This window comes from Papio anubis, chromosome 2, assembly GCF_008728515.1.
Source record: "Papio anubis isolate 15944 chromosome 2, Panubis1.0, whole genome shotgun sequence".
NCBI lineage: Eukaryota > Metazoa > Chordata > Mammalia > Primates > Cercopithecidae > Papio > Papio anubis.
Window position 1 is genome coordinate 20,477,449 of NC_044977.1, and position 26,339 is coordinate 20,503,787.

General features: G+C 39.4%; 1 protein-coding gene across 4 annotated transcripts in view; it reads left to right on the forward strand.

The window, feature by feature from the left end:
- TMEM45A (transmembrane protein 45A) overlaps positions 1 to 26,339 on the forward strand; it is a 78,050-nt gene that overhangs the window by 43,129 nt on the left and 8,582 nt on the right. For all 4 annotated transcript variants that reach the window (XM_009199187.3, XM_009199177.3, XM_031662958.1 and 1 more), the window contains 3 exons: positions 16,952 to 17,144; positions 18,660 to 18,872; positions 20,329 to 20,513. In XM_009199187.3, the coding sequence (XP_009197451.1) occupies positions 16,955 to 17,144; positions 18,660 to 18,872; positions 20,329 to 20,513 (588 nt within the window). In that variant the 5' untranslated portion in view covers positions 16,952 to 16,954. The remainder of the gene's footprint in view (positions 1 to 16,951; positions 17,145 to 18,659; positions 18,873 to 20,328; positions 20,514 to 26,339) is intronic.

Genomic DNA, 26,339 nt, shown 5'->3' on the forward strand with positions numbered 1-26,339 from the left:
TTCGTTCTATTCAGGCCCTCCATGGGTTGAATGATGCCCACCTAGGCAATCGTCTTTACTTAGTCTACCAATTCAAATGCCAATCTCTTCTGGAAATGCCCTCTCAGACACACTCAGAAATAATGTTTTACCTGCTGTCTCTGCATTTCTTAGCCCAGTCAAATTGACACATGAAATTAACCACCAAATGTACATGCAAAAAAATGAAACAGACATAGACCTTACCTTTTTCATAAACATTAACTCAAAATGTATTAAATACCTAAATGTAAAATGCAAAACTGTAAAACATCTAGAAGATAACAGAGGAAAATCTAGTTGCTCTTGGGTGTGGAAAAGGGTTTTAAAATAATATATCAAGAGGACAGTCCATGAAACAAAAAATATAAAAGTTAGATTTCATTAAAATTTAAAACTTCTGTTTTTTCATTGTCTTAATGGTGTCTTTCACCATTTTGAGCTAATTTTTATGAAAAAAGAAAGGTCTATGTCTAGATTCATTTTTTGAATATTAATGGTGAAAGACACTATTAAGAGAATGAAAAGACAAACCACAGACTGGGGAAAATATTTGCAAAACATAAATCTGATAAAAGACATGTATCTAAACAGTATAAATAGCTCTTGAAATCCAACGACATGAAAACAACTCAATTAAAAAGTGATCTGAACAGACATCTTATCAAAGAAGGCATACAGATGGTAAATCAGCATATTAAAAGATACCCATCATCGTATGTCATCAGGGAATTGCAAATTAAAACAATGAGATACTACTATACACCTATCAGGAATGCTAAAATCCAAAATACTGACACCACAAAATGTTGATGAGACTGTGGAGAAACAAGAATGCTCATTCATTGCTAGTGGGAATGCAACATGGTACAACTTGTTTGGAAGACAGTTTGGCAGTGTCTTGCAAAGATAAACATATCACCATACAATTCAGAATTGTGCTATTGTGCTCCTAGTATTTACCCATGACTTGATAACTAATGTCCATATAAAAACCTGCACATAAATATGAATAGCAGCTTTATTCACAATTGTCAACAATGCACAAAGATGTCTTTCCATATGTCTTTTTGGAGAACAATTTATTTTCTTTTGGATATATACCCAGTAATGGGATTGCTGGGTCAAATGGTAGTTCTAAGTTCTTCAGGAAATCTCCAAATGCTTTCCATAAGAACTGAACTAATTTGCATTCCCACCAACAGTGTACAAATATTCCCTTTTCTACAAAGCCTTGCCAGCATCTGTTGTTTATTTGACTTTTTAATAATAGCCCCTCTGACTGGTATGAAATGGTATCTCATTATGGTTTTGATTTGGATATCTCTGATGACTAGTGATGTGGAGCATTTTTTCATATGTACGTTGGCCTCTTGTATGTCTTCTTTTGAGAAGTGTCTGTTCTTGTCTTTTGCCCACTTTTTAATGGGGTTATTTGCTTTTTGCTCATTCAATTGTTTAAGTTCTTTGTAGATTCTGGGTGTTAGACCTTTGTTGACTGAATAGTTTGGGAAAATTTGCTCCCATTCTGTAGGTTGCCTGTTTACTCTGTTGATAGTTTATTCCATTCTGTAGGTTGCCTGTTTACTCTGTTGATAGTTTATTTTGCTCTGTAGGAGCTCTTTAGTTTAATTAGGTCCCACTCGTTGATTTTTGTTTTTGTTGCAATTGTTTTTGGGGACTTAGTCATAAATCCTTTTTGAAGGCCAATGTCCAGAATGGTGTTTCCTAGGTTTTCTTCTAGGATTCTTATAGTTTAAGGTCTTACATTTAAATCTTTAATCCATCTTGAGTTGTTTTCATCTTCTTTTTCTTTTCTTTTTTTTTTTTTTTGAGACAGGGTCTCACTCCTGTCACCCAGGCTGGAGTGTGATGGCACGATCATGGCTCACTGCAGCCTCAGCTTCCCAGGATCAGGTGATCCTCCCACTTCAGCTTCCTGGGTAGCTGGGACTATAGGCATGTGCCACCATGCCCAGCTAACTTTTTATATTTTTAGTAGAGACGGAGTTTTGCCATGTTGCCCTGGCTGGTCTTGAACTCCTGGGCTCGAGCAATCTGCCCACTAGGACTCCCAAAGTGGAGTTAATTTTTGTATATGGTGAAAGGTAGGGGTCGTGGTTCATTCTTCTGCATATGGCTAGCCAGCTATCCTGGCATCTTTGTCGAATTGGGAGTCCTTTCCCCTTAGCTTATCTTCGTTGACTTTGTCAAGATTAGATGCCTGTACATGCATGATTTTATTTCTGTGTTCTCTATTCTGTTCCATTGGTCTATATGTCTTTTTTTTTATACCAACACATGCTGTTTTGGTTACTGTAGCCTTATAGTAAAGTTTGAAGTTAGTCAGATAATGTGATGCCTCTGGCTTTGTTCTTTTTGCTTAGGATTGCTTTGGCTATTGGGGCTCTTTTTTGATTCCATATGAATTTCAGAATAGTATTTTCTAATTCTGTAAAAAATGACCTTGGTAGCTTGATAGGAATAGCATTGAATCTATAGGTTGCTTTGGGCAGTACGGCCATTTTAATGATATTGATTCTTCCAATCTACGAACATGGAATGTTTTTCCATTTGTTTGTGTCATCCGTGATTTCATAGACATATGAATACTAGAAGAATCGTAGAAGAAAACACGATTCTGGACACTGGCCTTGGGAAAGGATTTATGACTAAGTCCCCAGAAGAAATTCAACAAAACCAAAAATCAGTAAGTGGGACCTAATTAAACTAAAGATCTCCTGCAGAGCAAAATAAACTATCAACAGAGTAAACAGGCAACCTACAGAATGGGAGCAAATTTTCCCAAACTATTCAGTCAACAAAGGTCTAACACTCACAATCTATAAGGAACTTAATTGAATGAGAAAAAAAAAAAAACCATTAAAAAGTGAACAGACACTTCTCAAAAGAAGACGTACAAGTTGCCAACAGACATGAAAAAATGCTCCACATCACTAATCATCAGACATCCAAATCAAAGCCACAATGAGACACCATCTCACACCAGTCAGAGGGGCTATTACTGAAAAATCTAAAAAGAAACTGATGCTGGTAAGGCTTTATAGAAAAGGGAACATTTGTACACTGTTGGTGGGAATGTAAATTAGTTCAGTTCTTGTGGAAAGCATTTGGAGATTTCCCAAAGAACTCTGAACTACCATTTGACCCAGCAATCCCATTACTGGGTATTATATCCAAAAGAAAATAAATTGTTCTCCGAAAAGACACATGCACTCACATGTTCATTGCAGCACCATTCACAATAGCAGAGACATGGAACCCACTGAGGTGCTCACTGGATTGGATAAAGAATTTGTGGTACATTTACATCATGGAATACTGTGCGACCATAAAAGGGAATGAAAATCATGTTCTTTGCAGCAACATAGTTGCAGCTGGAGCCATTATCCTAGGTGAATTAACACAGGTACAATAAATCAAATACCACATGTTGTCACTTATAAGTGGGATCTAAACATTAGGCATACATGGGCATACAGATGACAATAATAGGCACTGGGGACTACTAGAGGAGGAAGGGAGGGTGGGGACAAGGGTTGAAAAACTTACTGTTGGGTACTATGCTTAGTACATGGGTGATAGAATAATTCATACCCCAAACCTCAGCATGATGCAATATACTCAGGTAATAAACCTCCACATGTATCCACTGAATCATATATCCACTAAAATAAAAATGGAAAAATAAAAACAATACATAAATTGCATCAACGTTTACCACTGTTTTGCGATTTGCGTTTCTCACTCAATGCTTTCAAAATTAATTTCTGTTTATAAATATAGATATACTTCTTTTATTCAAAAATCTTTTACTGGTAGTATTATATTGTGTTGTATACATATTATGTCATATTATTTATTCTTTTCTCTATTGATGGATGTTCAGATTTTGGGGTTATTCCAATTTTATGTTACTACAACAAATTGTGGTAATAAACTTTTTTTGACATATACAAGAGAGCGTGTATAGGAATTTTGGGGGATTACACACTACACATTGAATGGCTGGATTGTGTCATATGTGCATTTTCAGCTCTCCTAGCTACTGCCAAATTCTTGGCAAAGTGTAATAGTAATGCCAGTTTGCACTTTTAGTAGTGTATGAGTGTTCTTGTTTCCTCATGCCCTCACCAACACTTGATATAATAGATTTTTTAAAATTTTGCAGTAAAATAGATGAAAAATACCTGTTTTTAATTTGGTTTTCTTTGCTTTCTAGTGAATCAAGGATCTTTTCTTAAGATTATTGGACAATTAGGGTTTTGCCTTGTGTTGAATTGTCTATTCTTATTTTTTACCCATGGGGGAGCAGTTTTTCTTTTTCAAATTGATTTCTAATTAAAAAATTACATTCCCTAGTACTCGTCCTTTGTCATTGACATTTATTTCAAATATTTTTTCTGTCTGTCATGTATTTTAAAACTTTATTTATGGTACCATTGTGGGAGAGGCATAGGCCCAAGGATGGGTATGAATCCCGGTTCCGTTACCTATCACCAGCACAACCTTGGATATGTTAGTTAACCTCTAACTGCATCTCAGTTTCTTCATCTGGAAAATGGGGATGATAGTATGGGGTTTGTTTTGAAGATTAAAGGAGTTAAGATGAAGAGCAGTTACATAAATGAAAAGTGGTACACAGAAAGCAGTCAATAACTGTTAGCTAATGTTTGGACATATAGAAGTTTTTTTGCTATTATACAAGGTAGATTTAATTTTTTTGCTTTTGTACATGATAAAAGTTTGATTCCATCTCACATAAAGTAAGATATGCAGGGATGGAATGGTGGATCCACAGTCTTCAGGAATAAGCCTCTTCTAGGTGCACTGCTCCTATCCCCTAGATGTGAGCCTTATCTGCATAATCTGAGATAACTGCCAAAGCATTAACCAGCATAATCCTGTTCCAGCCTTCAAGAGAAAGAAGGGCAGAAGTGATATTTCTTCCACTCTTTTCAATCAGCTTTATTGAAGTGTAATTTACATGTGATAAAGTTCACATCTTTTAAGAGTATAATTTGATGAGTTTGGGCAAATGTATACAGTTGTGTAATTATTGTCACGATCAATATATAGAATATTCCCATCACCTTGAAAAGTTCCCTAATGCCCTTTGCAGTCAATTCTGTTCCCTTTACCCTGAGGCAACCACTGATCTGCTTTCTATCACTACAGTTTTGTCTATATTAGAATTTCATATAAATGGAACTATGCAGTAAGTACCCTTTGGTGTCTGTTTTGTTTCATGTAGCATAATGCTTTTGAGACTAATTCAGATTTTTGCATGTATCAGTAATTTGTCCCTTTTTATTGTGGAGATGTATCATAGTTTGTTCATTCATTCACATGTCAATGGGTCATTTCCAGGTTTGGGTTATTACAAATAAAGCTACTGTGAGGATCCATGTACAAGTCTTTGTGTGGACATCGTTTTCATTTCTCTTGGGTAAATACCTAGTGTGAAATTGCTGGGTCGAATGGTAAGTGTATGTTTAATGTTATAAAAAGTGACAAGCTGCTTTCCCATGGGGCTATTCTATTTGTGTTTCCACCTGCAGTGTATAAGAATTCTAGCTGGTCCACATCCATACCAACACTTGGAATTGTCAGTCTTTTAAAATTTAGCCATTCTAGTGAGTGTGTATTGGTATTTATTATTTTAGTTAGCATATCCCAAATGACTAACAATCTTGAACATCTTTTCATGTTTGCCATTTGTATATAGAAGTTTTAAGTTTTGATATGGTCAGCTCTCTCAGTCATTTTCTTCACTGTTTTGCTTTATGTATCTTGTTTAATTTTTTTTTTCTTATCCCAAAGTCATAAGGATGTCTTCAAATAGTTTCTTCTAAAAAGTTTTAAAGTTGGAATTTCATAACTAGGTCTTTAATACACCTAGAATTTATTTTTGAATCTGATGTGAGTAGGGAATCTAGTTTAATTTTTATCCATGAATAGAAACTCAGTTCTAGTAACATTAATAATTTTTCCATGGATTGGTAATTTATATTGTCATTTCTATCACTCACCAGCTTCTTATATGTGTATAGTTTCTAGCTGTATTTTTCATTGTCTCCTATCCCAGTGACTACAATGTCTCCTTCCAATGTGAGTTTATTCATGCTCTTCCTTATGTCGAGGGTGACTCCTTTTAGTTCCACCTTTTGAAATCCATTCATTGTTCAAGGTCTAGCTCAGATGACCTTTAAAGTTCTTCCCAAATCCAGTCATATGCCTCTCTCCCTCCCTTGAATTAAATGAAGGGGCTCGGCATACGTATAGCATTTTATTCCTTTACTATAAATGTTAGCCCATCTTTTTGGAATCATAGTCACTTCTGTGTCTGTCTTCTTTGTCCTGCCAGGCTGTAAGCCCTTTCGTGTTTTTGTGGTAGGCAGAACAGTGTTCCTACCTGCCTATGTCCTAATTCCTGGAACTTGTGAATATATTACCTTACTTGGCAAAAGGGACTTTGCATATGTGATTAAATTAATGACATACAGTGAAGAGATTATCCTGGATTATTCTGGTAGACTCAGTCTAATCACATGAGTTCTTAAAATTAGAACCTTTACCAGATAAACTCAGAGTCAGAGGAATCCATGGTTAGGAAGTGGTCTGAGATGGAACATTAGTGGTTTTGAAAATGGAGGGAGGGGGGCTATGAGCTAAGGAATAGAGGTGGCTTCTAGGAGCTGGAAAAGGGAAAGATATGTATTCTCCCTTACAGCCTCTTCAATGGGACACAGCAGCCCCTTTGGTGGCACCTTGGTTTTAGTGATAGGCATGTAGAGGCAGCTTTGCTGACACCTTGATAGCCCAGTGAGATCAGTGTTGAAATTCTGACCCATAGAATGGTAATATAATAAATGTGTGTACTTTCAATGTACTAACTTTGTAGTAATTTGTTACAGCAGCAATAGAAAACTGATGTATTTGCTCACCATAGAGTCCCCTGTAACTTGAAGCAGATCCTTAGATACAAAGTGATAAATCATTGTTCACTGAGTTGAATTGTGAAGCAACATGTCGCTTGGAACTACAGAATGGCAACTTTACGTTCTTACTACATCACTGATGATCAGTCTGATGCTTATCACTAGCATCTAGACCTTTGTCAATCCATGACGAATGAATGACAAAGCCCATCTTTCCTTATTGTTAGCAGTCCTACGCCCTCTGACTTTGACTACAGTGGTGGTAAATAAATACTCTTGGCTCTGTGCAAAGCTTTACCTCCTTAACATGTGCTGGCAGCTCAGTGGTAGAAAGGAACAGAAGGAGATGCCTTTTCCCTGTGGTATTTAACCTACTCAAAGGTACTTGACTGAGACCCTTTGATGGGGCCATTGAAAAGTCTTTTCTAGTCTTTGTTCTTAGGTAAGGGATTTGGAGTCAGACATACAAGGACTTTGAAATCCTGGCTCTGGTCTTTGCTAACTCTGCGATATAGAGTAGGTTACTAAATACCTTGGAGCCTTGGTTTTCTTATACCTATGGTAGAGATAATAATACAGTTGACCCTTGAACAATGAATGCAGGGGTTGGGGTGCTGGCCACCCCTTGCAGTAAAAAATCCAAGTATAGATTTTTACTTCCCCCAAACTTGACTGGAAGCCTTTTATAAACAGTCAGTTAACACATGTTTCGTATGTTATGAAATGCAGCTTCATTACATACTGTATTCTTCTTTTTTTTTTTTGAGACAGAGTCTTGCTCTGTTTCTCAGGCTGGAGTGAAGTGGCATGATCTTGGCTCACTGCAACCTTTGCCTCCCAGGTTCAAGTGATTTTCCTGTCTCAGCCTCCTGAGTAGCTGGGATTACGGGTGCGTGTCACCACGCTGGGCTAATTTTTGTATTTTTAGTAGAGATGGGGTTTCAGCATGTTGGTCAGACTGGTCTCAAACTCCTGACCTCGTGATCCACTTGCCTTGGCCTCCCAAAGTGCTGGGATTACAGGTGTGAGACACCGCACCTGGCCTATGTACTGTATTCTTACAATAAAGTAAGCTAAAGAAAAGAAAATGTTATGAAGAAAATCATAGGGAAGATACAATATATTTACTATTCATTAAGTGAAGTGGATCATCATAAAGGTCTTCATCCTTGTCATCTTTATGTTGAATAGGCTGAGGAGGAGGAGGAAAAGGAGGGGTTGGTCTTTCTTGCTGTCTCGGGGGTGGCAGAGGCAGAAGAAAACCCATGTGTAAGTGAACCAACCCAGTTCAAGCCCATATGTTCATGGGTCAACTGTATTTCCTTGAGTTGTCTTAATGATAAAATAAACAGATGTATGTATGTAAAGTTATTAGTATACAATAGGCGTTCAATGAATGCCTTCCTTCCCATCACAGGTGCATCACCACTGACAAACAATTCCAGACTTCTATTTACTTTGAAGAGTTGGTTACAAGCAGGTGATGCCATATGACGTTTGTTCTTAATTTTTGTTTTTAGGTTTTATTTTTAAAGACATACGTTTTTGGATTGCCTAATCCTTTCTTATATTTTCAAGTTTAGGGTTCTTGTCATTTTAGATGTTTGGTTAAGAATAGCTGATGTGTAGTGGATGGTTTTAGTTATTTAAACATTGAGAGGGGTTGGTAGTGGGAACTATAGGCAGAGGTACGGAGGAGATCAAAATAAGATAAAATAAATAAGGTCATAGCACTCTAGAGTGGTTATTTTCTTCTGACAGAGCTTTATTATCATTCTGGCTTTGGGAGCAGCTGCTGAGCCACTCATCTCTGGTCACATGCTAAGCCTAATATGAGTGAGCACGTCCGGGCTTATGACACTGACAAGAGACAAATGGCCTCTGGGGCACAGAGATGGGGAAGTCAGATTTAAATCTCAGTATCTTGATGCTACTCTACTTGTCTCCACATGCTCATTCAAATAGCATTCCTGTGTCTTGGCACTATCATTTGCAAAAAGAAGAGACACTCATCGTCTTATTTGGAAGGCTGGGCTTGCTGGGCTGAGAGTGAATGAGAAGCACTCTTGCAGACCAGAGCTCTCACTTCTTTCTTGATTTCACCTAACTGCTCTCCCCTGTTGAGAAGCTTCCTTCCCACTGTCCCCTGGTCACTGCGGGCTCCTCCTCTACAACACTGCTTTAGAATGACCTCCTCCACCAGGCATCTTCTTAGACAGAGTCCTCTCCCCATCTTAGGTATGCCAGTCATCTTAACAACTCCATAGAACTTGTAATTAGTTTGTTCCTTAGGGACATATTTTAGCATTTCTGTCTTTTGTGGTTTCTTCAGTGTATTATAAGCTTTCTGTTGTGAGGAGGGCCTGTGTCTGTTCTGCAGTGGGTGCCTCAAGCGCCTGAAGTGTCCCTGTATGATGCAGGTGATGATTAGAAGAGCATCCCAAATGCTTTGCACTGCATTGTTGACCTACAGCAGTTTTCTTTCATCATTTTTCTTATTCCTATAACTTTGGTTTTGGCCATGACTTCAACCCTGTGGCGATCTCTTGCTTGAGGCACTGCATGTTAGAAAATGGGTTATCTTCAGCCGGGCATGGTGGTTCATGCCTATAATCCCAGCACTTTGGGAGGCCGAGGTGGGCAGATCACCTGAGGTCAGGAGTTCGAGACCAGCCTGGTCAACATGGTAAAACCCCATCTCTACTAAAAATACAAAAATTAGCCAGGTATGGTGGCATGCGCCTGTAATCCCAGCCACTCAGGAGGCTGAGGCAGAAGAATCGCTTCAACCCGGGAGGTGGAGGTTGCAGTGAGCTGAGATTGCCCCACTGTACTCCAGTCTGGGCGACAGAGTGAGATCCTGTCACAAACAAACAAACAAACAAACAAAAAATCCAAAAAACAAACAAAAACAACCAAAACGAAAATGGGTTCTTAGGCCTTACAGAACACGATCTATTATGTTATTGCTGCTCTAACCATTCCCTTTGTCTTCTGTCTCCATGGCCTGCAAGAGTGGCAATATCTTTCACTGGCCTTGGTTCTCAGAGCAGGTGGCACACGACTGAGGCTAGTGGCCTGGTAGGTAGGATGGCAAGGTGAGTTGCAACTAGAACTGCCTTCTGGCACAATGTTTGGACAGGGAGGCAGGAGGTTCCAAAGGGTGTGTTCTTTGGGTTTAAATGCATTGTAACCTAGTCTGAAGGTTTATCTGCTCATGCTAGAAAGATAGGAGCACATTGGTTTAATCTCAAAGGAGGAAGAGTTGGGAGTTTTAGATTTAGGGCCACTGAGCATCTGCTTTTCCGTCTTGAGTCTGGAGCCATTATAAATCCTTGAGAGAAAAGAACTGATTTGGACTTGACATTGAGGAAACTGTGAAGGTAAGGATACTTTAAGAAGACTCATTCAAAATAAATGAAATTTGGAGGAGAAAGTGCTGGTACAGAATGATGGAGAATGAAATTTTAAAGCTACATATTTTTGTATCCACATAGTATGTGGATATAATTTGAGAATTAAGGCAAATAGAGCAAAGCTGTTCAGATTTGTTTAGTGTATTGGAATTTACAAATGTATCTTGAAATATGAGTCACTAATGAAGACTTAGGAATACTTCATTTTGATGGTGGTGCAAGATGAAATTTTAAGTTTTTTCTCATAATGATATTCATTTTATACTGAATTTAGCTATTTGATTAGAATTCCACCAATGAAACCATTGCATCTCTTTTTCTGGGTTATTTTGAGTTGTTTTCCCTTTCTGTGTATAGACCTGGTCTGTGGTTTTTGTGGCTGTTAACACCTGGGAATTAACACCTAGCACCTGAGTGAAGGGGGCCAGCGCCTCCACACCTGTGGGTGTTTCTCATCAGGTGGAATGAGAGACTTGAGAAAAGAAAGAGACACAAAGTATAGAGAAAGAAAAGTGGGCCCAGGGGACCAGTGCTCAGCATACAGAGGACCCAGCGCCGGCCGGGTCTCTGAGTTCCCTCAGTATTTACTGATCGTTATCTTTACCACCTCGGAGAGGGGGATGTGGCAGGACAATAGGGTAATAGTGGGGAGAGGGTCAGCAGGAAAACATGTGAACAAATGTCTCTGTGTCATAAACAAGGTTAAGAAAAAGGTGCTGTGCTTTGACGTGCACATACATAAACATCTCCATGCATTAAAGAGCAGCATTGCTGCTAGCACGACTCACCTGCAGCCCTAAGGCGCTTTTCTCCTATCTCATTAAATAGAACATGCAATCGGGTTTTACACAGAGACATTCCATTGCCCAGGGAGGAGCAGTTCTTATCTCAACTGCAAAGAGGCCTTCCTCTTTTCCTAACCCTCCTCAGCACAGACCCTTTACAGGTGTCGGGCTGGGGAACGGTCAGGTCTTTCCCTTCCCACGAGGCCATATCTCAGACTATCACATGGGGAGAAACCTTGGACAATACCTGGCTTTCCTAGGCAGAGGTCCCTGTGGGCTTCCACAGTGTATTGTGTCCCTGGGTACTTGAGATTAGAGAATGGTGATGGCTTTTAACAAGCATACTGCCTTCAAGCGCTTGTTTTATGAAGCAGTTCCTGCATAGCCCTAAATCCATTAAACCTTGAGTAAACACAGCACATGTCTCTGCAAGCACAGGGTTGGGGCTAGGGTTACAGATTAAGGGCATCTCAAGGCAGAAGAATTTTTCTTAGTACAGAACAAAATGGAGTCTCTTATGTCTACTTCTTTCTACATAGACACAGTAACAGTCTGATCTCGCTTTCTTTTCCCCACACCTGACTTAGATCTTGGGCTCTGCCCAATATTATCTCTTAAGGGATAGAGTTTTAAAATGTTTCCCTTTTGTGTGGTGAGTGAGTCTGTGAGTATGCCAGGGGGTGGTCGCAAAAAGTAGGGTAATGGGGATATCAGGAGGGGTTTCTTGTTTTCAGGCCAGAGGGTAATGCTTGGTATCCTTAGAAGTGGAGGGCTTCTTTGGATGCTGGAGGAGGAAGAATTTTTAGGATAAATCACACTGGAAGCTGTAATGTAAACGGGGAGCTGAGCAAGAAGACAGGAGGCAGATGAGAACAAAGGGAGCCTTTATTGGGCTCGCAGGCGAGGTTCACGGTCCTCTAGTGGGAGGGTCGAGGAAGTCGCGCTCGGGGCGGGTATGGGGGGCCTTTTATAGGGCGAGGTAGGCGGGGTTTGTAGGTCTGGGTTTTCCTGAGTTAGGTTTGGATTTCTGGGGAATGATGTGTCCAGGAGCTTGCGCAGAGCGGGGCGTTCTTTGGCAGGCACGGGCTTTTTCTGCCCGCTGAGAGTCTTAGCAGGAAGTGAAGGGCGGGAAGACCTAACAAAGGGCCTGCCATGCCCGTGATACCGCCATGTTGGGTCTAGATTCCTGCCTAACAGAAGCCGATGATGAAATCTTGCAGTCTGCTTTTTTAGGCCTAAGTGAACTGCTTTTCTCTTTTCTTTTCTTTTATTTCCATTCTTGAGATGGAGCCTCACTCTGTCCCCCAGGCTGGAGTGCAGTGGCCTGATCTCGGCTCCTGCCTCAGCCTCCCGAGTAGCTGGGACTACAGGCGCCCGCCACCACGCCTGGAGACTTTTTTTGTATTTTTAGTAGAAACGGGCTTTCATTGTGTTAGCCAGGATGGTCTTGATCTCCTGACCTCGTGATCCGTCCGCCTCGGCCTCCCAAAGTGCTGGGATTACAGGCGTGAGCCACCGCGCCCAGCCAAACTGCATTTCTTAGGAGGTTGTAAGTGGTGGGATCAGGTAGGAAGGTCCCGAGGAAGGGCCTTCATGTTTCCTGCCCTGGGATTTTCCTGGGGGTTTCTGCTGGCTGTTTGCATGTTCTCTTTTGTGGCCAAGGAAAGCCCCGTGCTCTCCTTCAAAGGAGAAGGTCTGCTTTTGTGTTTAAATCTGATCGAACTCTGTGCTACTTTACTTGGCTTTTACAAGGAATAAGTTGTACCTGAAGGCAACAGTAAAGCAGGGAACAAAAGAGATTTACAGATAATGGTTTCTAGGAGATGAGAGTGAAGTGATGTTTGAGGATATGGACAATGTTTTCCTTCACAGTGAAAGTGAAGTAAGATGAATTATGTTTTTATTGCCAGGAGTAACTGCATCTGTTGAGTTCCTTAGCCAGGCAAATATAACAACCCTTATACTTTGACTTCATTTTGTCTGGATCTTTAAACAGAAAGATTGGAACAATCAGATTGTTTCAGATTGAAAGGCTGAAGACACAGGAGTTGTATAACTGAAGTAGGAAGGAGGACTCCTTTCTTTCCCTTCTTTGATCAGCTCATATTCTTCTTCACAAACTCTCCACTATTCCCCATTACCTCCTTATTACATCCTGATGGGTGTGTTGAGATATATTGATCCTCTCAGCTTTGCAGGCAGCAGGAGCCTCTTAGCTTGTCATAGGGGTTGGTCAAGAGGGCTATTTGGCTGTATATTCAGGGAAGGCCTGCTTTTTAAAATTTCATCATATCTATGACATAGGCAATATGTTTGCTTGTATATTAAAAGTATTTACTAGGTAATTCTAAATATTTAAAAGCAACCAAATTTCTTGTGACTCTGTTTTGGCATTTTCTTTTTTAATATACTAGGAGCCTAAAAAAAAAAAAAAAAAAAGAGAGAGAAGGCCCAGGCACCTACACTCTGAGGGGCCCCCATAGTCAGTTGCGCAGGCTTTCATACTATGGTAATGGTCATAGAGGCTATTGAGGAGGACAGACCTTCAATAACTAATCATGCAAAGAAGTCACTAATGTGAGGACTGGGTGCCTTGAAAGGGTGTAATAGGGACCCTCCCCTATTTGGGCCATCAGGAAGGATTTCTTCAAGCAGGTGAAATTGAAGGGGCCTCTTCCCCTTCCCCTAGAGGGGATCAATGTTAGGCAGCAGAGGTGATAAATCTCAATAACCAGTTGTTTTTTAAGGAAAGAGCCAGACTCTAAGGATGATGCTCATAATTTGGGTTTGGGCAAAGGGGTGAATTGGCAGTGTTGTTAACCAAACTAGGTAACCAGGGATTCTTTTAGGGTAACTAAAACTATTTTCTGGCAGTAGATCGGTTGATAAGATGATTAGTTCAGTGTTGGATATGTTGAGTGTGAGAGGCCTTTGAGACATCAGAGTAGAGACGTTTTGCAAATATATGATCTTGTGTTATAAGAAGAGCTTAGTAACTCCTTGTAAATTCAGAACCTCATAGTATGTAAGGCAGTGGATAGTCCAGTGGGGAATTGAAAGAAGAATGGATATATGGCCTCTGCTTTCAAGGAGTTTATTCTCTAATTGCAGTCAAGGAGTTCAGTAACCACAGATTATCCCAGTAACCCTCTAAGACAACAGCAAGAGAAATGTCTTGGGCAGTACAACAGTGATTGCCAAATTAATTGTATCAATGTTTCTTGATTTTCTATATCCATCTTAGTATCTAAGTAAAATCGTGCATTTGGTTTTACTTTTGTTTCACTCTAGTAGTTAGAGGTAGGTTGAAAATAGCATGATTTTATTTAACAGTACCATGGGTTATTTGCTTTGGAGTAATTAATTTTAAATTTATGATGTAGGTACTGTTATTTGTCCCATTTTACAGAAGAGAAAAACTGTGGCACTGAGGGGTTAAGTAACTTTCCCAAAGTTATGTAACTAACAAATTATAAAGTTGGTATTTGGACTTAGATAATCCAAAATCAAAGCCCCTTCCCCTAATTTTTAATCCTATTTTTTAACGAAATATATCCCCTATCATTTAAGTTATTTGAAAACCTTATTTTCAGTGGCTGCGTAATTTATTTAACATTCGCCTAGTGCCTGTATTTCCATTTATATTTTCCAGATAAATCCTTGCAAGTGGGTTTCCTGTACTAAGAAATATAAAATGTTTAAGACTTCTTAAGCCAAATACAACTCATTTTCAGAAAAGTTCAAAAAATTTGCAGTGTGTATATGCTTTTCAATCCCATATAGAAGTTTTCTCAATCCCGTATGACTGCCTAAACCGAAACAGAACTCAGCAACACTGTGATAAAGGTGGTGGTTAGGATAATAAATCAGAGACTGTTAGGGCAGGAAAGAACTCCAGGTTTCATCTAGGCCTGCCTCCTTCTTTTATTCATTAAGAACCAAGGCTTAGAAAGGTTAAGAAACATGACCCAAACATGCCATTACAAGCATAGTTAGGACAAGGACCTGCACACAGCACTATGTGCTATATTGAGCCTGAGACTCTTGGATGGTTTGGACGATTCCAGGGTGTCCTGAAATGACTGCCTGGGGTCGCCGCTGAGATATAAGAGACTTTTAGTGTTTGGGTTAGCTTCCAAGTTTCCCCCTGAGTTTCACAGTTGTATCAGAGGGGTGGAAGTAACCCAAAGGGGTCTGTCCTGAACTGAGAAGCCCATTATCACCTAGAGATAAAGTCTGCTGGGCCAGGGGAAATCCTGAGATCTCCTTTCATGAGTTTTCTTTGACCTGGCCTAGTGTCAGATCCACGAGGGTGATTCTGGACTCTCTTTTCATTATTCTGTTGATGCTATGATATGTGTCAACAAAGGGCTACTCACATAATTAAAAACTCACACAATTCAAGACTGTTTTTTTTTTTAATAGCAGTGACCAAAAATGGAGGGTATTTCTGTCTTTATTTATTTTTTATTTTATTTATCTATTTATTTTTGAGATGGAGTCTTGCTCTATCGCCCAGGCAGGAGTGCAGTGGTGCGATCTCGGCTCACTGCAAACTCCGCCTCCTGGGTTCAAGCCACTCTCCTGCCTCAGCCTCCTATGCAGCTGGGACTACAGGTGCCCGCCCCCATGCCTGGCTAATTTTTTGTATTTTTTGTAGAGGCGGGGTTTTACCGTTTTAGCCAGGATGGTCTCAATCTCCTGACCTTGTAATCTGCCCGCCTTAGCCTCCCAAAGTGCTGGGATTACAGGTGTGAGCCACCTAGCCTGGCTGGGTATTTCTGTTTATTAACCAGAAGCGACTCCACCATGTGGCAATAATGTAAATAAAATTTGCAATTTGATTTGGCTTGATATCTGGCTAGGTGGGGCTAAGGTGTTTTAACAATAAATCTCAAAGTTTCATTGCCTTAGCACAATAAGGGATTGTTTCTTACAAAATCTGAAGTAGGCTGGTTGATCACCTTCTGGGTTGCAGGTATGCTACACCAAGGTTGCCCAGGCAGGAGAAGAGAGAGGTAAAAGAGTCATGTAGACTGCTAACTGACCCAGCTTGGAAAGTGACATGTGCTAGTTCAGCTTACGGTGTATTAGCCAGAACTAAAAACATGGGACCAATCTAACTGGAGGGAGAGGCTGGGAAAGAGTGGGAGCAGCACACAGATATTTGATGAACACTAATTGTTTTTTCCATACACTTGATGCTTGATATTTTGAAATTATCAACCTAAAAAAATGTGTAGGCAATTTCACATCATTTCAAGTTTTAAACATAAAGATAAAAGTTTCATATCACTTTCCTTCAGAGAGGCTTGAAGGGCCACTGTATGGAGAAGTATATACTGTCAACGCAAAGAAATTCTTTTGATTTCTGTGTTAAAAATAATGGAACTTTTGCTTAATGTTTGTGAGATTTGGGCAAGTAGTCTAACTTCTCTAAATGAGTATCCCTAAAGAAAAAGGGATAACAGTGCTTCATTCAGGGGTATGTTGCATAAATTAGGTTGAAGACTGAACATAAAACACTTGACACAGTGCAGAGTACATGGTAAGTATTCAACAAATGTGAGTTTTTATTTTGTTTTTATTGATATTATTGATACTGTAGTGGCATTTACTACTATGCACAGTAATGTAGGATCCTCAGAATCATCCTCAGTGCTATATATCCATAATCAGAAGACAGTGTACTTTATGGAAACAAGTGATGTTTTGTCCAGATTCTGGCAATAAAATGTCTTTTATTTTCTGTGTGTTCTTATATTTGTAGATCATGGGGAATTTCAGAGGTCATGCCCTCCCTGGAACCTTCTTTTTTATTATGGGTCTTTGGTGGTGTACAATGAGTACTCTGAAGTATATCTTCAAAAAGCAAAAGCGAACCTGCTACCTTGGTTCCAAAACATTATTCTGTCGATTGGAAATTTTGGAGGGAATTACAATAGTTGGCATGGCTTTAACTGGTGAGTGGACCATCTGTTTTCTGTTTTTACCTTGTGGGTGTTTTCATATGTAAAATATGAAACAATATAAAATCATGAAATTGCTAAAAGGAATTTTTATTAAAAAATATCTCAACACATATTCTAATTGTAATTTCTATCAGATACAATTCATTGGGAAGGTAATAATTTACACTTATACAAAGAGCTATTTCTTAATGAATTAGTCATAGTAGTTAACTTGCCTACCCAGTCAAAGTGAGTTTCTTTTAAAGAATTGATTGGAGCTTCTGAAATAATTTTATATCAATTGTTCTGATCTCTGAAAGAACAAACCCTATCAAAAACCATTTTGCAAATGATGTGAAATTAATCAAGTTATTATGGAAAAGCTTCAGTAATACATCATTTCTGATAGGCTGTAGAAGACTTTAGCTTTCTGCACACATCTTTGTTTCTTGGTTCCTAAGTTGGAGAAAGAGATTAGGCCAGATGACTTCTAAGGCCTTTCCACTGAATCTTCCATCTCAAGATTCAATGAAAATGTTCTGTGTTCTTGAGAGTTCCACTCTAGCCTCTCTGTTATAAAAGATAAATTTTCTGATTTTCCCATTAGATTTCTTCATGCTTTATTCATGGCAACAGGTCTTTTCTATGGCATCAAGTTACACAGTAACATTTCCAAAGAGGGAAATTTCCTTGCCAAATTCTATAGATTAACAAATAAGGCAGTATTTGCATCTGCTGTATCCGTCTGGACTTCTTTTTTCCTTTTTTTTTTTTTTTTTTTTTTGAGATGGAGTCTCGGTCTATCAGCCAGGCTGGAGTGCAGTGGCATTATCTTGGCTCACTGTAACCTCTGCCTCTTGGGTTCAAGCAATTGTGCCTCAGCTCTCAAGTAGGATTACAAGCGCCTGCCACCACACCTGGCTAATTTTTGTATGTTTAGTAGAGATGGGGTTGGCCAGACTGGGTGCGAACTCCTGACCTCCAGTGATCTGCCCGCCTCGGCCTCCCGAAGTGTTGGGATTACAGGTGTGAGCCACTGTGCTCAGTCCTGTCTGGGCTTTCTCAGTTATCATAATTGGAGAAAAGCTGAACTCTTTAGCATTTTTATCTGGTACCAAGCACAACCCCCTACTTTATGGCAGCTACTGAAAGATGTAGTATTTAAGAAGGAAATAATCAGTCTCCATAGGAGTTGTCTCCCAAATTCAAATCTCCAAATAATTCAGGATGTATCTTAGTCATTAGATTGGAATGGGCAGTGGAACTAAGATCATTGGCATTGAAGATCTGAAATAGCTGTTTAATTCAATTGGCTATCTTTGGCTAAAACTATTTATTTGAACCAGCATCTGAACCTCCAGAACAAGCCTTAAGTGCCAGTGCTCAGCTGTTAGGGAACACCTCAGAGAGAAGAATCAATGTCACAAGAGAACATTAGATTGGAATAAGCAATGGGTTAATCCTCCTGCATCTTCTTGAATTCTAGGTAAAGCAGAGTTGCTAAAACTGTGATGTGTTTCTTTGCAGGCATGGCTGGGGAGCAGTTTGTTCCTGGAGGGCCCAATCTGATGTTATATGACTATAAACAGGGCCACTGGAACCAACTCCTAGGCTGGCATCATTTCACCATGTATTTCTTCTTTGGGCTGTTTGGTGTGGCAAACATATTATGTTTCACCATCAGTTCACTTCCTGTTTCCTTAACCAAGTTAGTGTTGTCAAATGCCTTATTTGTGGAGGGTAAGTATTAATGAGTATTTTCATGTACCTTTCTCTATTAGTGGGCATTTGTGTAGCCCTTCATATTAATATACCTCTGGCATCTTGTTGCAGCCTTGATTGATAGGGCCATATATTTGGGCCATAATGAAATATTTGGGTGTCCTAGGCAGAGTGCCAAAGATCTACGTGCTGTACTGACTCATTTAGTAGAACTGGGCAAACACAATTGTTCAATTGCTATGTTCACATTTCACATCTGTCTCAAAGGACCACTTATGAAGGTTACTCCTCTCTGGGTTGTTCTGAAGATTATCATTTTTTTTTTTTTTTTTTTTTTTTTTTTTTTACTTTTAACAAATGAAAACGGATCCCAGAGTAATAAAGCATGAATACACTGAAATGAGGCAGCCACGCAGAGCAGAACAGCTTTCACTATCTACTAATAGGCTTTTTCATATTGATACAGTAATACTCTGCCATTTCATGACAAGTAGGGTCCAAAAAATGCAGTCACATAAAAAATATGGGGTCCTAAGTTTGGAAAGTTAATTAAAACAATATTTTTTGTTCAGCTGGTCTCCCAGTTACTGTAGGGAGAAAAAAGAAAACAAGCATTTAATGATTTGTTTTCATGTATTACACAGGTAAGAAATAGATTGATTATGGAAATAGATAACCACAAATTGATCGGGAGGCAGTCACTTCCTACTCACCTTACCTCTGGCATCTGAAGATAAGAACTTTTGCCCATACCTCTTGGGAACAAGGGCTGGACAAAAGATGGATGTCAACAACTAATAGCCCAGTTCTCATTATCTCAGGGTGTTACCATATTTTGAACGAACATCTTTTCTCTTTGTCTTCATGAAAAAGATGAAGCTGAAACCTGTCCATAGGATGAAGAAATGCAGCTATTTACTGCTTCTTGGGAGCTTCCAGAGCCTGTTGTTATACCTGTCAAAATCCACCCATATGATTTATATGTATTTGCCTCCTCCAGTGGACTGAATTGCTTAAGGCGATGCTTTGATTTATTCATCTGGGTGCTCATCTGAATTATTGCACTTGCCATGCTTACTGTTCTTTGTCCTGCTTAGAAGATGCTTTGAAATATTTTCATCTTACGGAGATTCCAGCTTCATCTTAATACTTTTCATTTGGATAAAGAGGAAAAGATATTCATTCAAAAATATGGTTAACACCCTGAGATAATGAGAATCCATTCGTTGAAAATGTCACAATATGTTAGAGAATAAAGGTCAGGGAAAACAAAAAGAGGGTTAGATTTCAAAGATTCTATTCTAATGAAGTGGCAATGTCTCCAAAAATGCAGTACTGTGGGAATCGGTGGGCACCTGCTCTTTTGGACAAATGTGTGTATGCGTAAAATTCTGTTTACAGAGAGAGGGCGAGAGAGAAACAGTGGGTGACCCTTGGTTCCACTGAAGAAGACAATCTGTTTTTTCCCCATCAGCTTTTATCTTCTACAACCACACTCATGGCCGGGAAATACTGGACATCTTTGTGCACCAGCTGCTGGTTTTGGTCATCTTTCTGACAGGCCTCGTTGCCTTTCTAGAGTTCCTTGTTCGGAACAATGTACTTCTGGAGCTACTGCGGTCAAGCCTCATTCTGCTTCAGGGGAGCTGGTTCTTTCAGGTGAGTTGGGGTCTCTAGTTAATGTACCTGGACCCTTTGCTTGTAACTTCTCTGTTTATTTGATGAGGCAGTTTGCTCTAGACCCCAGAGACTTCCCTCCAACATACAGCCTGCAGTAAGATCATGGGCCTCTGAGAAGTAATGTTTGACTGTCCCAATAGCCTTGATGGGAGAATTGTCAGAGCAGCTGGGAAGTGGTGCGTGCACATCTTCATCACATACCTGGACATCCATTATGTAGGAACTCTGAGCCGATGCTTTTAGTTAGAAGCAGTTCCTGACACTAAAGCAGCTTATAGTGTAATAAGCTTAAGAAATATATAGAAGGCAGAAAAGAGAGCAAACTATTATTTATTGAGAAATAACTATATGTTGGCTACTGTACCAAACTTTTATATATACATTGTTTTATTTTTTCCTTGCAACAGCCTGGAATTCAGGCATTATCATCACCAATTTACAGATAGGAAGACTCAGAGAGACCAAGTCTCATACAATAATGGAGCTAGGATCTAAATTTGGATTCATCGGACCCGAGGCCCCAGGCTTTTTCCATTTTAAGCTGTTAACTCTTTAACCTTGATGTGTTGTTGAAAGCATGAATTCCAATCAGTGAACATACATTTTATAGAGACCGATGGATCATAATCCAACATGCATACATATCTGTAAACAAAGTCTAGGATGGAAGGTGAATTTTGGTTTAATCAGGGGAGACTTCTTAGAAGAGATTTTTAGTCACCAGAGAGCAGAGATTTGGGATAATAAGGTTATTTTAGAGACTTGTATTGCACATGAGGAGTGATAAAAAGCATTGGTAGGGGAGCGGGAGAGAAACATTGTCGTCAAATGGGATAGAAAAGATGTACTATTTAAGCATGTAAGAAAGTGGAAAGGCTGTTGGAGCAAAGGCCAGTAAAGAGGGACTAGATCCAATGGTTATTTTAATGGAAAACTTCATAGAAAAAACTAACAAATACTCTATAATGTGAAGAAGCTGATAATTGGTGAATTTAATTATGTAAAATGTTATATAAAACACTTCATATATCTTGCTGTGTCTTGTGTATCTTGTCTGCTCCTGACACATAACAATGACAGATAAAATAAAATAAAATAAATAAAATAATAGAAATAGAAATAGAAAAAAATAGAAAATTGGAAAGAAAATGTTAAAAAGAAATTTAAACAATAAAGTAGAAAACACTAACTGCAATGAAGCAAAACAAACAAAAAGAGCCCAAAGAAACTTGTGCGCTGGATGCAGAGCAAGAGTCAAGCTGAGCCCGCGGGCCCAGAGCACACGGTGACGGTTGGTTTTTTTGGCTCCAGTGAAACTAAGAGAAAGTAAAAGGACTCCTTTCAAGGTGGAGGATGAAACCAGGCTTTTGGGACTCTTTGATTGTGTTTTTTATATATTCTATATTCCTAGTGGTTTTTCATCTGATTGATCTCTCACTTTCTAATAGAAGTCTGTTGAAGTTTTATATTACAGGTCTGGATTTGTCCATTTCTTCTTATGTTAATTTTTTGCTTTGTTGTAAGGCTGTTTTCTGCTTCTCTCTCTCTTTTTTTTTTAGTCTTTTTTTGAGTTAGATGCTGATCTCATTTATTTTCAATCTTTCTTGGTTTAAAATAAATGCATTTAAACAAATACATTTGTCTGCACACTGCTAGAGCTGCCTTCTGTAAAATTTGATGGGCTAGTTTGTAGTTTTTCAATGTGTTGATGTAGTTTTCACTTTTGGGTAATTTTGAATGTTATTTCCATGTGCTTCTCTCTTTAATTTATGAGTTATTTAGGAGTATACTTTTAAGGTTCCAAAAATATTTTTTTCTTATTATTTATTTCTAATGTAATTGTTTTATGGTCAGGGAATGTGTTCTCCTTGTAATGTGTTGAGACTTCCTTTGGAACATGGCCCGATGTCAGTGGTTGTAAATGATCCAGGTAGTCAAAAGGAAAGTATATCCTCTTTGTTTGGTTTAGGAGTCCTCATATATTTACTAGATCAAGTTTGTTAAAAAGCTAAACATTCAAATAAAGAAAGGCAGGACAAGAGGGAAAACCCAAAGAGAACAGAATTATAAACATAAGAGCAGAATGAATGAAATTAATTAGTGTTCAGTTAATAATGACTACTGTCTAGGATCTGAAGGAGGAAGCTGTGGGTTATACCTCGACTGCGAATAGGTTGGCTTAGTGTTGCCCCTTTTGGCAGATAAATGTTTTCATATTTCCCCCAAAAGCTTTTCTAAGGAAGAGATTAATGCCTTTGGGCATAACTCCACGATTATTTAGAAAATTTTTCATCTACCAATATGTCTAGACTAGACTGTTTCCTTTTTTCCTGGTGGTCAGCCTGAATAATGTCTGCAGCCTTAAAGAAAAATGAACATTTAATACCAATGCAAACACACACACTGGCAGGAAATGAAGGTTTAGCCATAGTGACCCTCCCACTAATGTACTCCTCTGAAACAAAAATGTCTAGAAACTGAGGGGAATTTATTATGCTTCCAGTTGATAAGTGTGGTATGTGAATGTTTACGGCAAAACGCTGTCTTAAGCTAACAATATTATGTCATGACTTGCTTTACACCATATTACCATATTTTTTTCTCACTACTTCTTCATGTATGGTTAATATGTTAATACTCGTGCATGAACTGTGTATAGAGGGATTAGATAAAACACCCACCTAGACTCTTGGAACCATAAGTATGGAGATGTGAACTGAAGGAAACAAATACTCAGACTGGCCACTTTTTTATCACACACATATAAATGATTGGGTAATACGTAAATGGAGAGGGAATTTCCCTTCCAACTTATTAGCAATGCTAATAAGTCAAAAATGTTTTCTCAATAACCTAGCCACATCATGCACTTTAAAAAAGAAAAAAAAGAAAAGTCCTGCAAGCCCCTTTATTCCATGAATCACGTTTTCCCTGTGTCTCTGTGTGGGAGAATATTTCAAAAGCTCGCTTTGCACCTTCTCATTCCCAAGCTCCCTCCAGTCATCCTCACCGCCCAGGTGCGGGGACAATCAGGGAATGAGGAAGGTGCTCCTGCTGCTTCTTATTTTGGACAGTTGCTTCCACTGCATCTCCCAGCTCCATTGATCCCCCCAGGGATTCCTCCCATGACTGCACAGATCCTGAGTCCAAACGAAAGCTCAGCCTTTGTTTTGCCTTTATGAAGGACAAAAGTTCATTTTTAAATGACAAAAAGGCCCAACTAAGCAGTAATGGTTTGAGGTCTGATGCGGCAGCAGATCAAACATTTGCTTAGGCTTTTAGTGTTGAAAGAAATGATTGGATAATCAGATAACAACAGGAAATTCAGACTTCGCTGTAGGAAATCAGCCCCAGGCTTATTGCCTATTAGAGAAGATAATTATTTACACTTGAAATGTGATACCGATGAAGCTTAAACTAGTCTAAACTAGTCGAAACCAGATGTTCAGGAATGGCATACAAGTTGTAGCAAGAAAAACTTTTTTTTTGCAGGTTGAGGTTTTTTTGGAATTTTATATAAGGAAACAAGACGACAAATAAAAGTGAAGTTTCTGTATTTAAAGGAGGATTTAATGAGTTGTGGCAGTTTCTAGCTTTAGTTTGGGGTTTCGGCTTTCCTAATTTATTTGTGTTTGGCCTCGAATGACTATGGGATGTTTCTATGGCTTTCACTGTAGTCACATCAGTTAACTCTGTGCAGTGGCTTCAGTCAAATCTTTAGCTTTCAGCATTAGGCTCTGAGGGTGCTAAAGAGATTGGCGATGAGAGGGGCTCCAAGTTTCTCTTCTCCTGATGTAAACAGCAAAAAGTTTGGTAGAATTAATGATGCCTAATGGAGGTGACTTGAGATTTTATTTTGGAAGCTCCAAAAAGCAATTATGAATATCGCAGGTAGTGACAAGTCCCTGGGCCTGCAGTTTAGACCAACCTGAATCTGAATGCTAGCTTTACCACACTAATTACATGAATCACCATAGATAATACATTCTGTGCCATCTTTATATTAATGGAAATATTAATAATATCTCATGGGGTTATTGGGAAAAATGTATGTTATAACTTGACAATGCATGCTGCCCTGAGGAGAGGACTGCTAATTCCAGAGGAAGGGGAGCAGCGGAAGCTTCCAGAAGAAGATGAAAGATGGAAGTGAGTCACCAATGTGTCTAGGCTTAAGGTTTAGGGCAAGTAATATTTTTGCTTATTTGAAGTCAACCGCTGTATTAGTTTCCTAGAGCTGTAATAACAGATCCCTAGAAATTGGGTGACTTATAAGAGAAATTTATTCTTTTACTCTTCTGGAGAACAGAAATCTGAAATCAAGGTGTTGGCAGAGTTGGTTTTCTCTTGGGGTCCAGAGGGAGAATCAGTCCCATGCTGATCTCCTAGCCAACTGCCAGCCATCCTTGGCATTCCTTGGCTTGTGGCAGCAAGACTTCATTCTCTGCCTTTATTATCACAAGATATTCTTCCTGTATTTCTTTGTTTTCCTATGTCTTCACATGGCCTTCTTATAAGGATGCCAGTCTTTGGGTTTACAGCCAACTCTAATCCAGTATGACTTCACCTTAACTAGATCACATCTGCAAAGACTCTGTTTCCAAATACAATCACGTTCAGAGATACTGGGAGTTAGGACTTCAGCATATTGGAGGACACAATTTAACCCACTACAAATGCTGACCCTTACCTCTGGGAGCTGGAGCAGGTCACTTCCCAACCTGGGGTGGGCAGGTCATGTGGATGGCCTTGGAGGAATGTTGGCAGGACTGTGGGTGGGATCTGGAGGGCTAGTCCATAGCTCTTAACACTCACCTTCCCTAAAATTCCCCTTTCTGCACAGAATTTTTCTCTCAATTTCCATGAATTCGTTATAAGAGGAAGGCATGAGACCCCAGTTTAGATAACTGGGCCTTTGAACTGGGAGTTGACCATGTGACTTGATTTTTTCTCGTGTCATTCCAAACAGTGAGCATAGAGGACCTAGAAATTCTTGCTTTCTTCCAGGGGCTTCAGGGACCTGGGCTCTGGTCACTTTGGCTCCCACAGTGAGCTTTGCTAGCAGTATATAAAAGGGGTATTGCAAAACACTGATCTGTCCAAAGCAACAGTCCAACCAGCAGGGTGGCATTTTCCACCTGCAGTTTCTGAGTACTGTGAGCTCATACCTCTAACTTAATGACTGATGTATCTTCTGCCACAGATGTTGACACCTCTTGCCTTTAGAATATATCCATGTTCTAGTGCAGAGGCCCCAGCCCTTGGTGGGTGAGGCATAGAGGCAGTGATGCAAACGTTTTTGCAGCTGTTTGGGGATGGAGGGGCAGGGGCGTGCATTACTTAATTTTCCTATCTATAAAATAGACAATAAATGCATTCTGTCTCCCGGGATATAAAGAAGGGAAAGAGGAAATTATTGTAGAGTACCTTGCTAATTTCAACTAATAAGATATTTTGGGAAAATGTATGACTCTGACATTGGTTGACAAATGAAATGCATTGGGCCAGGACAAAAATAGAAAACCTTGGTTGGATAGCTCCACTTGGTCAGGAAGGTAAACTGAATGATGAATCAATGGAGACTACATGCTTCCACTCATGTTTGCCATTTAGGAATACAGGCCTAATGTTGCCAGATCTATTTTTACAAAAAAATGCTGAGAATGCAAACTTTTGTGTAATGTTTCCTAATTTTTTAAGTGTTGGGAACTAAAGCAAATTATTATTATTATTATTATTGAGACGAATTCTCACGCTGTGGCCCAGGCTGTGGGCTAGGAGTGCAGTGGCATGATCTCAGCTCAC